Raw genomic sequence first — 14492 nt, forward strand, 5'->3', positions numbered from 1 at the left:
TGTTAGTGATCTACCAGGTAGAGTTTTAAATTTGTCTTTTTCTAATTGAACATGGTGCTAAGTTAAAATATTTTGATTTATTTATCCTTACTATTTGTTTATAGGATAATTCTAATTTATATATGGTTATGGAATATGTCCCTGGGGGTGAAATGTTTTCACATCTAAGAAGAATTGGAAGGTTCAGGTAACTAATACTTTACTCTCTTTAAATCATTCTGTGTGTTTTTAAAAACATTTTTAAGTGATGGTCAATGTAAAAATTTATTTCATTTAATTTAGTAATATTTTATCTATATGAAGAATTACATGGAAACATTAGTAAAAGGCCACACACATACTGACTTTTAAAAATCAAATAAAAGCACTATGATACCAATGTAAATATTCTACCATTAGTAAGTATTGTTTGAAATCTATTATTAGAATTTCCAGAAATGCAAAAATTAATTGAATTTAAACATATCAGTATTTATTGAACAACTATTACACAATTCTAGGGAAGTGGTTTGTGTAAGGATGAAGATAAAAAGGCAATATATAGAAAAGATGATAATGATATCATAGTGATGAAAATATGAGAATTAGTTTTGCACAAATTTAATTCTCCTTAATGCTGTTACTATGTTAAGGTTTAAAAATACATATATAACATATATGTACTGTACCTCATTAGGTTATTACAAATAAAGGCTGCACAGTTATTAAAATAGGTTATAGGTTGTTATCTTTACTGTGTGTAATAGTTTGTAAGCTTCTACTGTTCATTAATAATCACTAATAGAATGAAGCTGAAACCAAGACTAGGTCCAGCTTCTTTCAGTACATTATATATTGGTGTAACTAACATATAAGTGTGAGTTCAAACAGGACTCATGATGGTAATTAGATTCATAAAAACATGATGATAGACATCGATTTTCATTCCTTATCATACAACATATGATGTCAGTTGTGACAGTGTTGATGAGATGGGGCTGAAACTGGAAGGGTGTTATAAAATACTAGAGGCCCGGTGCATGAAAATTCATGCACTGGAGGGGGAGTCCCTCAGCCCGGCCTGCCCCCTCTCACAGTCTGGGAGCCCTCAGGGGCGGGAGGCGACCCGGCGATCAGGGGAAGGTGACACCCCATCACATCTCTGCTGCTGCCACTGCCGGCAGCGCAAGCCTCGGCCAGCCCTGCTTACCTGCACCTCGGGCTGGTTCTGGGCAGCTGGGGGTGCTGAGGGGACTGGGGGACTTCAGAGGCAGGTGCCCCGGCAGGGCTGAGGGGACTGGGTGCCACCATCTGGTGGCTGTGGGCACCGCCATCTTTGAGGGTGGGGCAGTCAATTAGCATATTCCCTCCTTATTGGCTGTGGGCGCCACCATTTCTGAGGGCATGGCAGTCAATTAGCATATTTCCTCCTTACTGGCTGTGGGTGCTGCCATCTTTTGCAACAGTGTGAGGGTCAATTAGCATATTCCCTCCTTACTGGCTGTGGGCGCTGCCATCTTTTGCAACATTGTGAGGGTCAATTAGCATATTCCCTCTTTATTAGATAGGATTGCCCCCAAAATGTATTTTTTTACATATTTATTCATTCAACAAATATTTACTGAGCACCTGATGTGTATGAGGCTAGTACCTAGAAAATATAGTGACAAGCAAAAAGAGCAGCATATGTAATCCTTTTTTGAAATTAATCTATATTTCTGGTCCTACTAGATCAAATTCATGCCAATGGTCTTGAGGGAAATTCTATTCCTAGTTAAGGTTATTCACTGAGGATACAAATCTGAAAGTCATTGCAATTTGTCAGGCAGATTAGCAGAATTCAGTGTGTATACATTAGATGATGAAATAGAAACTCAGACTAAAAAGTCAGTACATCTTTTTGGAATACTCAGAATGTGGCATCAAAGTCACATTGATCTATCAGTTGATCTCATCTATCTAAGAATTGTACATATTTACACAAATATACAGCTTATCCCTGTGTTTATGTGTCTGTGGAAACATGCATAGAAGATTGGAAATTAGACTCCAGGATTGTTTCTATGGTTTCTGGATGGAATTATGGATGTCTTGCTTTTCATTGACCTTATATTTTTTCTATAATGAGCATATATCATTTTGTAATAAGAACAGACTAGGTAAAAATGGCATTAATCAGCAGATGATTTCAAGTAAAGAACTCTTCTATGTAGTAAAATTCTTTAAGCATTGAAATGTTTGAGAAACGTAAATGGAACCTATCAACAGTAGCGATGACCGTGACAGATGATCTAATTGGCACATTTGCTTTTCAGTCATCCTGAAGGTCAGACATAATTAGAAAAATATCAATATCTTCTACTATAGCCAATAATAATTTAACATATGACAACAATTTGAAAGTTATATTTTTCTTCAATGTATGATTCTCACTAATCATATCAAAGCATTATTTGAAGACAATTTAGAGATTTACTAAATATTTGAAAATTAACAAGATTATTTACATAGTTTTAAAAAAATACATTTTACTCTCAAAATACCTCAACTCCATATTAATTTTTTGTATAATCTACTGATTACTGTGTGTTAACCCATTTTACAGAAATCCAATGTTTTGTTTCTTTGTAGTGAACCCCATGCCCGGTTCTATGCAGCTCAGATAGTGCTAACATTTGAGTACCTCCACTCACTAGACCTCATCTACAGAGATCTAAAACCTGAAAATCTCCTAATTGACCACCAAGGTTATATCCAGGTATGAACTGAACATACTATATATAATGTATTTGAGATAATACTAGGTAACAAGTTGTATGTATTTGACAACTACCAATATTGGAATGTTTTTTTCTTTGAGACAATTACTTTTCCCCAATAGCTTAAACAGCTTATGGTTCCAGTGCTATTACAGAGAACAAAAAGTCCCCTCAAGAATAGACCCTGTTTATATCTCCTGTGGTTGTGAACTGAGCACAGGCTCCTGCATAAAGAATTAGTAATAGCTAAATTTGTGAGCACTCATTTAGTGCCACGCGTTATTCCAAATACTTTTTATGTATCATCTCTCTTTATTTTTTTTTTAGAGAACCATGTTTTTTTGTGTTTTGTTTTATTTATTTTTTTTATTGAGTTTTAGAGATAGAAGAAGGAAGAGGGATAGAGAAAGAGAAACATTGATGAGAGAGAACATCATCGATCCTCTGCCTCCTCCTGGGAATTGAGCCCCTAACCTGGGCATGTGCCCTGACCGGGAAACAAACCATGACCTCTTGGTTCTTGGGTCGGTGCTCAACCATTGAGCCACACCAGCAGGGCTGTATCATCTCTTTTAATCCTGATAATGCCATGAAGTGAAAATACTGTTGTTATTCTCATTTTAAGCTGATGACACTAAGAAAGAGCAGGGTCACCCAGGTGGACTCAATGTTGAATCCAGTCTGTCCCCAGCGTCCATGCTTTTTACACTACAATGCAGCTGCCAAATCTGGATTGGTGACAGTGTTTTCTTCCCATTTCTGCTATCGATGGAGTGGGAGCATCCCTTTTTACACACTTACCAGATCTCCCCAGTGACGCTGCTGCACTTCTGATGAGATAATTAATAGCAAAGGACATATTGGATTTAAGGGACACGTCTAGCACTCCTTCATTTTTATTAAGACTTTTGTTGTTGTTGTTGTTCATTTGCTCCTTGGTTAGAGATGGGAAATGTTCCTCAGCATTGGGTTGTTTCAACTATATTCACTAAGTAGTGGTCCTCATGGATTAGCCTCAATTCCATTTAATTAATTTGTTTTACCTGGTTCTATTTTTCACCCTGATTTTAAACTTTCAACATCAGTTCAATAAATACATTTATTGTGAAATAATAATGTTCACTGTTTTGTTTTGTTTTTTTTCTTCTGGAGGTCACAGACTTTGGGTTTGCCAAAAGAGTTAAAGGCAGAACTTGGACATTGTGTGGCACTCCAGAATACTTGGCTCCAGAAATAATCCTCAGCAAGGTATACTTACACTGTCATTACGTAAGAAGTAGAGATAGAAGGCACGCATCAGTGTGGACTGTTATGAAAACAGTTTATTAACCTAATCTTACATTTTTATTTAATCTAAATTATAATTTAAATCTATTTGTGCATAATTACTAAAAAACTAGAGTCTAACACTAATCCCATAAACTATCCATTTTAACTCTGAATCTAATAGAAACGGTGTTAATAAATCTGACTTCTAGATCCATGTTTTGAAGCTGGAAGCATAGCTTTTTCATAATCATCCCCAGTCACAGGAGAGTAGTAACAAGAGGCAAATCTAAAGATGATATGTGCTAGTCATCAGTTCTTTGTTTCAACTTTACCACTTACATGAAAGAAATGTATGTTCATTGTTTTTTAATTTTAGTTTAAACATAGAAATATCACAGCAATTGAATAATTACAGTCTTATTGAAGACAGTTCTACTTCTCCAAACAGTGAAAATGTGGTGAGAGAAACGTGTACTCATATCTGAAAGAACGGTTAAACTTCTCTTTTCCACTGCCATTCTTTGGTGGAGAAAGCTAGAAAGGAGAAATTAACAATAACTGGGCACAAATAGGAACAAGAAAAGAGGAAGGGATAAGCCACATACCTCAGTATTTAGAAACTGAATACCTACCCCTGAATAATTGAAAATGGCTAACCTATAGAAGTGTTAGAATAAAAAAGATTTATTTTAGCTTTCTCTCATTATCTTTCACACTTTATTTTTTTTAATTTATCTTTATTGTTTAAAGTATTACAAATGTCCCCCTTTCCCCTGCATTGACACCCTGTATCCCCCACCTCAGGCCTACAGCACTCTTGTCTGTGTCCATTGGTTAGGCATATATGCATCTTTCACACTTGAAATCTTTTAGTTTTTAGTCTTTTATAATCAAAATATCATTGCTATTAACACATTTCTTTTTTAACTATACTTAACAAATACAGAGTATGACAAAAGTAGGTTTACAGTTGTTCATATGGAAAATCCTATCTAATAAAAGAGTAATATGCAAATTGACTGTTCCTCCAACACATAAGATGGCTGCCCCCATGTGGTCAAAGATGACCGCCACAAGATGGCCAGCAGGGGAGGGCAGTTGGGAGGGACCAGGCCTGCAAGGGAGGGCAGTTGGGGGCAATCAAGCCTGCAGGGGAGGGCAGTTAGGGGTGACCAGGCCAGCAGAGGAGGGAAGTTGGGGGCAACCAGGCCTTCAGGGAAGGACAGTTGGGGGGGACCAGGCCTGCAGGGAAGGGCAGTTGGGGGGGACCCAGGCCTGCAGGGGAGAGCATTGGGGGGGGGACAAAGCCTGCAGGGGAGGGCAGTTGGGGGTGACCAGGTGGGCAAAGGAGGGAAGTTGGAGGGGACCAGGCCTGCATGGAGGGCAGTGGGGGGGACCAGGCCTGCAGGGGAGGGAAGTTAGGGGTGACCAGGCCTGCAGGGGAGGGCAGTTAGGGGCAAACAGGCTGGCACGGGAGCAGTTAGGCATCAATCAGGCTGGCAGGGGAGTGGTTAGGGGGTGATCAGGCTGGCAGTCAGAAACGGTTAGGGGCAATCAGGAAGGCAGGCAGGCGAGCAGTTAGGAGCCAGCAGTCCTGAATTCTGAGAGGGGTCCCAGATTGGAGAGGATGCAGGTTGGGCTGAGGGACACCACCCCCCCCCCGCCATGCACGAATTTTGTGCACCGGGCCTCTAGTAACATAATAAGTAATAAATAATGATACAGGAATAAACTCTGTTTCATGTACTCACAATTGTAAATCTACTTTTGCCCCACCCTGTAATATGATGGCAGAATAAGTGCCAAAACTTTTAAAATGTATATATATTGTAAAAGTAATGATGTTCACTGTACAAAATTTAGAAAATACAAAAAAAAATAAAGAAACAATAAAAAAAACCTATAATCTCACCACCCAGAGGCAGCCTTTAAAAACAAACACTTTTATATAATTTATATGCATGTTATCATAGTTGAGATATAGTGAATGTACAGTTTTGTATTCAGCTTTTTTTTTTCACTTGAATGATAACAAGTATGCAAACATCATTCTAATGGCTCATTTGCAAATGTAACCACGAAATATTTCACCATTCTTCTATCATTGAATATTTAAGTTGTTTCCTTTGGTCTTTGTGTATAAGCTTTTCTGCATTTTAAATTATTTTCTTAGGATAAATTCTTAAGCCTCTTGATACATATTGCCAAAGTGCTTTCCAAAAAGATGCTAACATTTTATACTCCTGCCAGCTGTATATGAGAGTGCCTATTTCACCACACTCTCTCCAGCATTGCATATTCTTATTTTTTAAATCATTACTAATTTAATAGGCAATAAATATTATCTTAAGCCTCATGTTTTTATTAGATTTGTTTTAATACTTATAGCCATTTGGTATTTCTTTGTGTGTGTATGAATTATTATTTCATGTCCTTTGCCCATTTATTTATTGTAATTTAGTTTTTCTTATTGATTTGTTTTCATTCTTTATATCTAGGGCATTAAAACCATCTGGCACATTTATTATGAACATTAGCACACAATCTACAACATAGAAATCAAAGTTTAGTAAAAGGATCTGGTTCAACATTACATGATTTCATTGTAATAAAAATATTGTAATGAATGACAGCATTAGTGAGTTAAAAGAGTTAAGCAAAGTTGATGCCTATTTCCATTAGCAAAACAAAGTGCTATTCCTATTATACTAGTCTCTCCCTTTTAAAAAACATGCAGAAGCAGAACAAAAATGAAAAGAAAATCTCTATTTATAGTATTATATTTTAGCTCATAATTTGAAAACTAAATAGTTTGGAAAGCTAAATTTTTGAGAAAAGGTTGAAATGTGGGGAGTGGTGAAGATTATTAGAGGATACACTTAACCAAAGATCTGGCAAGAACTCAGCTCATTCCTCTCCATGATTGGATTATCTATAATAATCTATAATAATAAAAGCATAACATGCTAATTAGACCAGATGTCTTTCCAGACATCCTTCCGACAACCTTCCAGATGAAGCCGGGGCTGTGAGGGCGGAGGCCAAGGCAGCCGCGGCAGTGGCGGGGGCCAACCCCCTTGCACAAATTTTGTGCATTGGGCCTCTAGTTCTTTCATAATCTTTTGTGCCAATTGACACTGATCATTGTTGATAACAAACTTTATGTAAACATGCTAATATTTGAACTTCTTAAATACTTCTATATCTTAATTTTAGTAAATTTAAACTGAATAAACAGTAAAAATAACCTTAGCATTGTACATTTGGTTCACAACGCCCTTTCAGGATATGTGCTGTGCACATTCAACACACTTGTTATACATGTTGTTTCCTTTCATTAGATACAGTCAGTCCTCGTACAACCCTATGAAGTACCTTTTCTGTATACCTTTTAGAGATGAGAAGCAATACAGTCGATAAAGTATACTTAAACATTTACATTTATTGGGTTCCACATTAAGTGTTTAGCTATCATAAGATCTTGTGAAGTGGATGGGACTTTCCTTAGTATACTGACCCTCCTAAAATCCAATGTAAAGCATATTCTGAAGTCAACTCTATTACTTATTATGAAATGCAATACCTACTATTTTGCTTCATAACTTTTGACATTCCTAGCATTCTTTAGAAAACCTGGTTCAAAAGATCATAGGCCTAAAATGGACTTCAAGGGGTAATTTTGTCCTACTCCCTTTCTGTTGTTGAGCAACAATTAAAGTATCGCAGTTGAATAGGGAATATTTTATTGTCTGTAATATTCTTAATGATTTTAGAAAGAAGAGTTAGTAATATTTTCTAATATCCAATTTCAATATTTAGAAAGTTTCCCGTATTTAATTTAAACCTGACCTGATAAGTTTTGTTCATTTTTTTATTCTATCCTGAATAACCCAGTAACTGCTTTTGAAAAAAAATGTCCCATGCTTGAAGGTCATTTTGAAGTCATCAATGACTTCATTCTCTGCGGAGTGAATACTAATTGACATTTGGTGTTGGTTTCTCTTAGGGCTACAATAAGGCAGTGGATTGGTGGGCATTAGGGGTGTTAATCTATGAAATGGCAGCTGGCTACCCCCCATTCTTTGCAGACCAACCAATTCAGATTTATGAAAAGATTGTTTCTGGAAAGGTAAGAAATACATTTTATTATTCCTCTGTTATTCATTATTTCTGTACTTGAATTTTAAGCTTTATAGATTGAAGCCATTTGGTATCATCATATTATCCTAAATTCAAAAAATATGGAAATGTCCAGAGTTGCTGCCCTTGTACCTAGCATTCATTAAAGATAATAGCATAAATGTTAAATTATCAAAGTCTCTTAAGAAAAAAAGGCATTTTGATAAATACATTAGCAAAATAATAAAACATTTTCCAGTTTTAGTAATTTTATCACTTGCAAAACACAGCATCATAGCCCTAATTCTGAGTATTCCTTCAAATAAATAAAAATTGTTAGTCATTTCATGTAGATGTCTCCTTGTAGAGAAGTTTTAGGGGCTTTTTTTTTTAAATATGCTCTTGCTTTTTCAGGAAAGACTTCTTGTTTGAATTATGTCATACACCACAAAATTGAGAGTAAATATAAAATAGATATTTTTAACATAGAAATTATGTTAACAATTGTTCATGTTCATTGTGATTATAATTGTCATTTATCTTCAGCAAAAATGGAAATAACTAATTTTTCTTGACCTTGAGTAGATTTACTGTTACAGTATTTTACATTTTGTAATTACTCCATAAACCTTCCTTTTTTTACATTTATAATCCCTAGTTTTGTTTCCAAAGTATTTGTTTAGAGTTAGTCATTCCCTCTTGCCTTGGCTCATACCACAGTCTTTTTAAAAAATATTACAGTCAATTTTAATAGAGATGAGCCTGATTCTTTCTACTATATAGCGAAGAAAGAGTAATTTTAAAATCCCCAGAAGAAGGCCTTCCATGTTTATGATAAAGTTTATGGAAAGGGATCCTTTTTATTTTTCCCTTTTGCTATTTTTACACATAGTATGTTCTATTTATTTGTGGGGGTTTTTTGTTTGTTTTTTAGATTACGTAGCCCCATTTAGAATATGACCAGGAATAGGGTGTTAATCTTGATATGACATCACCCTGAAATGTGGTGTAGTTGACCTTTTTGTACTTTCTGACCTTTTAAGGCAGAAATTAACCTAATAAACCTAAAGAATCTGGAAGGAGGTAGAGGAAAAGTCTATATTTCTTTGAAGCTCAGCCAGGTTCACACTCTACATTTACTGGTAGTGTGAAAGCTGACAGTCAGCATCAATGAACTTAAAATTCACAATGTTGACTTAAAAGTTGCAATGTTAAGAAGGCAACCTAAATGTCCATAACCTAGTAATTAAAGTTTTTACCGGGAGAAACCAAGATGGCGGCATAGGTAAACACCTAAACTGCTGCCTCGCACAACAATTTCAAAACTACAACTAAAAGACAGAACGGACACCATCCAGAACCACAGGAAAGCTGGCTGAGTGAAAATTCTACAACTAGAAGGAAAGAGAAAAGCTCACAGAGAATTGGAGGTACGGCAAAGGGTCTTTGTGCGCGCAGAGAGGAAGGGCGGCTGAGAGTCTGGCTGACTTTCTCTGGCGGAAGGGGGAAAGAAGCCCCCGACCACACTGAACCCCAGTTCTGACTGCACTGAACCCCAGTTCCGGGCGAGCCCCTGGGGACCCACGCTCTTACGGGGGGAGTCTGGACTCTCGGGCGGAGACTCGGGAGCCGGGGAAGGTGGAGGACTGAAAGCGCGCACGCGCCAGTGCGCACAAAGGCTGCGGAGGTTGCCACAGGCTTTCCCTAGTGGAAGGGAGTCAGAGGCTCCTGAATGCACTGAGCCCCAGTTCCAGGCGAGCCCCTGGGGACCCACGCTCTTGTGGGGGGAGTCTGGACTCTCGGGCGGAGACTCGGGAGCCGGGGAAGGCGAAGGACTGAAAGCGCGCGCGCGCCAGTGCCCATAAAGACTGCGGAGGTTGCCACAGGCTTTCCCTAGTGGAAGGGAGCCAGAGGCTCCTGAATGCACTGAGCCCCAGTTCTGACTGCACTGAACCCCAGTTCCAGGCGAGCCCCTGGGGACCCATGCTCTTGTGGGGGGAGTCTGGACTCTCGGGCGGAGACTCGGGAGCCGGGAAGGCAGAGGTCTGAAGGCACACACGTGCGCGCAAGGGCAAGGCTGACGGGAAGCCAAGACTGAGACTCCACCCCATCCAAGCTGAGCACAGAGGCTATTGCAATTTGGCAAGTCTAATCCTATAAGGCTGTCTCCAGCACCGAACTTCTCCCAGCATAGACACAGCTGATCCTTACAGCCAACTGGCCTGGAGGTCAATTCTTCCCAGTGATACCAACAACAATCAAGACTTAATTACAACAAGGCTGTACACACAGTCCACAAAGGGGTGCACCAAGAGTGTCCACCTCAGGTTAACTGGGGAGGCAGACCCACTGGGCCATATTGGAAACCTAGCACACAAATCTACCTTACCAACTTAGGGAAGCAGTGAAAATGCGGCGTCAAAGAATCAGATCACAAACGAAAGAAATGGAGGAAAGCAAACAACTGGATATAGAATTCAAAACCACGGTTATAAGGCTTTTTAAGAATATCCTAGAAAAGGCCGATAAATATAACGAGACCCTCGAAGATATGAAAAAGGACCAACTAGAAATTAAACATACACTGACTGAAATAAAAAATATTATACAGAGACCCAAAAACAGACAAGAGGAACACAAAAATCAAGTCAAAGAATTGAATTACAAAGAAGCAAAAAACACTCAACTGAAAAAGCAAAAAGCAAAAAAAAAAAATCCAAAAAGTTGAAGATAATGTAAGAAGCCTCTGGGACAACTTCAAGCATACCAACATCAGAATTATGGGGGTGCCAGAAGAAGAGAGAGAGCAAGATACTGAAAACCTATTTGAAGAAATAATGACCGAAAACTTCCCCCACCTGGTGAAAGAAATGGACTTACAAGTCCAGGAAGCCCACAGAACCCCAAACAAAAGGAATCCAAAGAGGACCACACCAAGACACATCATAATTAAAATGCCAAGAGCAAAAGACAGAGAATATTAAAAGCAGCAAGAGAAAAACAGTTAGTTACCTACAAGGGAGCACCCATACGACTGTCAGCTGACTTTTCAACAGAAACTATGCAGGCCAGACGGGAGTGGCAAGAAATTTTCAATGTGATGAATAGCAAGAACCCACAACCAAGATTACTCTACCCAGCAAAGCTATCATCCAGAATTGAAGGGCAGATAAAGAGTTTCACAGACAAAAAAAAGCTAAAGGAGTTCATCACCACCAAACCAGTATTATATGAAATGCTGAAAGGTATTCTTAAAGAAGAGGAAGAAGAAAAAAGTAAAGATAAAAATTATGAACAACAAATACATATCTATCAACAAGTGAACCTAAAAATCAAGTGAATTAAAAACCTGAGGGACAGAATAATCTGGTGAATATAATAGAATCAGGGGCATAGAAAGGGAGTGGACTGATAATTCTCAGGGGGAAAGGGGTATAGGGGTTCATGAAGAGACTGGACAAAAATCATACACCTATGGATGAGGACAGTGGGGGGGAGGTAAGGGCAGAAGGTGGGGTGGGAAATGGGTGGAGGGGAGCTATGGGGGGAAAAAGGAGAAATAATTGTAATAATCTGAATAAAGATTTATTTAAAAAAAAATAAAAAAAATAAAGTTTTTACCAAGACCCAGGTTTATCTCATAGTGCTTATGTAGTCTACTGGGGTCAAAAGATTTTCAGTTATATTTAAATGTACATTATGGGGAAATTTTTGTGAAAAATAAATACCTCTTAAGATAAGTAAACTAAAGATGGGCAGTGAACATTTTACAGAAAGGCAGAGGGAAGTATGTTGTCATTAAGTATCAGTGCTGCCCTTATTACTCTGGTAGCTCTCCAGGCTTCACACTTCTTATGTAATTGTTTCCACTAAGCAGAATGTTAAAGTCACAGTAAAAGAACTTTTGAAATGAACAAAAGAAAACATCAAGAGAAATTCATAGAGGAAGTGATTTGTTTTTTAAGAATTTGAAAAGTAATTATGCAAACTCTTAAGAAAGAATAAAAACCAAAGGTCATATGAAGAATGATGCGAGAACTAAGATACTTAAAAATCACTGAATGGAAGAAGTATATTTTACCAATCCAAAGACTAAGAATGCAGAACTGTAATAATTCCAAATAATTTAATTGCTGGTAATTACAAAGTTCCTGAATCTTTACTATATTGCTTTTATTTATGCTTAACTTCCTAAAAGGAATAAAATTATCTGACAAGAAAATTTGTCACAAGTAAATTTCATTTACTTTGAAAAATTATTTTAATAAAAACAAATATATCTTCATCTATATGAACTGGCCTCCGTTTGCCAATCATTCTATATTGCATACCTTTTTTTCAGCTGTTCATGAATATGTTTTTATTTCATATTAAACTTTAATTTTAGGATCCAATATTAGCTTAAACTTTAAATCTGCATATATTCTAAAAATAATAACAGTTTATATCTTAATCACCTTAGAAGAGTAGCAACATAAAAGTTTGTCATATGACAATAATTGATTTTTTTTCTTCATTTATTTAGAAATATGATAGGGTGTTTTACTTTTGACTGAAGATGCCAGATAGTCTCTCCCCATATTGGATATTATAAAGTTATTTTTATTCCTTGTTCTCTTTCCTCGGTTAAAGGAGAACTCCTGAAAGCAGAATATTGCTATGAAGTGATCTCTAGAATCTGTATTAGGTGAATATAAAATCATACTTATCACTCCCCAATAAAACCATTTGTTTCAACACTGAAATCCAAACTAGATGTACCTCTCTCCATATTACAAAAGTGATATCCCCCTGCTTAGTGGCTAAAAGCCAAATAGGAGACTAACTGGTTTTATTTTATTTTTTATTGCTCAAGTCATTAAAAATCCAATTATGGCCCTACCTGGTTTGGGTCAGTGGATAAAGCATCAGCCTGTGGACTGAAGGGTCCTATGTTCGATTCCAATCAAGGGCACATGCCTGGGTTGCAGGCTCGATCCCCAGTAGGGTGCATGCAAGAGGCAGTCAATCAATGATTCTCTCTCATCATTGATGTTTCTGTCTCTCTCTCCTTCTCCCTTCTTCTCTGAAATAAATAAAAATATATATATTTTAAAATCCATTTATGGCCTTTTATTTGTAAATGCTATATTTGTAGTTAAAATGTTTTGATGATGCAGTATGTCACTTAAAAATATACTTGCATCCAGAATTTTTCTAATTTTTAAAAATGTATATTATTATTTTATGTAGCAACAATCTATGTTGATTATATTTTCCATTCTGAAACCATGTTATAAACATTATAGATATCAGTGGCCTATACAAGTTAAAATAAAATGTATTTAATGAAGTGATTAATTCACTAACATATATATATATTTGAACATTATATTGTTAAGTACTGTCTCTATTACAATATTGTAACTCAAACTGGTATTTTTAAGTTTATTCAAGTATAAATTTACAAAAAGATTATCAATCAGTTTGTGAGATTCTCTCCTACACATATTTGCCTTTAAAAAAAAAAACAAAAGAGAAGGAATTTGAATGTCAAATTATTCATGCAACATTAAGGTTCAGGTTTTAAAATGCACAGTGAACAGAAAAGTCTTGTAATTCCTGCATTTTGTGCCTCATCCTAACAATATATGTGCTGAGTTTCTGCAGTCTTTAAATTTTGTGCTCAGTTCTATATACTTTATGACAAGAATCAGTTATGGTTTCCATAGCAACTCTATCTGGCTGCATTATTCTTGGAAATATGAAAGTTAATATTGTGCTCAAAAATGATACTCGCAAATAAGTCAGTCAAGGAACAGCTATTAGGGAAACCATACCTTTAGAGCCCTTGACTTATATAATTTAATAAAAATTGTTAACTTCATTTTATATATAAAGTAAATATTATTCCATTTTTAATAAGCACCAAAAATGTACAAGGAAACACTGTACAAAAAATAAAGTTGTAAACAGATGCAATTCACATTCACATGAAGGGAAATTGATTAGCAGACAAATGACTATTCCTCATGTGTCCAGAGTCTCTAAGACCATTCCCAGGTTAGGCGATTCACTGGGTGGACTCAAAGAATTCAGCATATAGTGATAATCAAGGAATGGATACCTTACGTTATAACGTATACCTTCATTGTAATGTGCCTTCCAAGGAAAAGATACAAAGCAAAATCAGCAAAAGGAAAAGGCCCATGGGGAAAGTCCAGAGGAAACCGGGCACAGGCTCCCACCCCACCAGTGTGACTCAGTGGTTGAGCGTCGACCTCTGCACCTAGAGGTCACCTGTTCCATTCCAGGTCAGGGCACCTGCCCTGTTTGCAGGCTTGGTCCCCAGTAGGAGGCATGCAGGAGGCAACCAATCAATGATTC

The 14492-nt window shown here is 37.0% G+C and overlaps 1 protein-coding gene across 11 annotated transcripts in view; it reads left to right on the plus strand.

The window, feature by feature from the left end:
• The window catches only part of PRKACB (protein kinase cAMP-activated catalytic subunit beta), a 125493-nt gene that overhangs the window by 95550 nt on the left and 15451 nt on the right, over positions 1-14492 (plus strand). For all 11 annotated transcript variants that reach the window (XM_080656905.1, XM_080656902.1, XM_080656899.1 and 8 more), the window contains 4 exons: positions 105-187; positions 2611-2737; positions 3891-3986; positions 8014-8136. In XM_080656905.1, the coding sequence (XP_080513031.1) occupies positions 105-187; positions 2611-2737; positions 3891-3986; positions 8014-8136 (429 nt within the window). The remainder of the gene's footprint in view (positions 1-104; positions 188-2610; positions 2738-3890; positions 3987-8013; positions 8137-14492) is intronic.

Source organism: Plecotus auritus (assembly GCF_963455305.1).
Source record: "Plecotus auritus genome assembly, chromosome: 2".
In the NCBI taxonomy this organism is placed as follows: Eukaryota; Metazoa; Chordata; class Mammalia; order Chiroptera; family Vespertilionidae; genus Plecotus; species Plecotus auritus.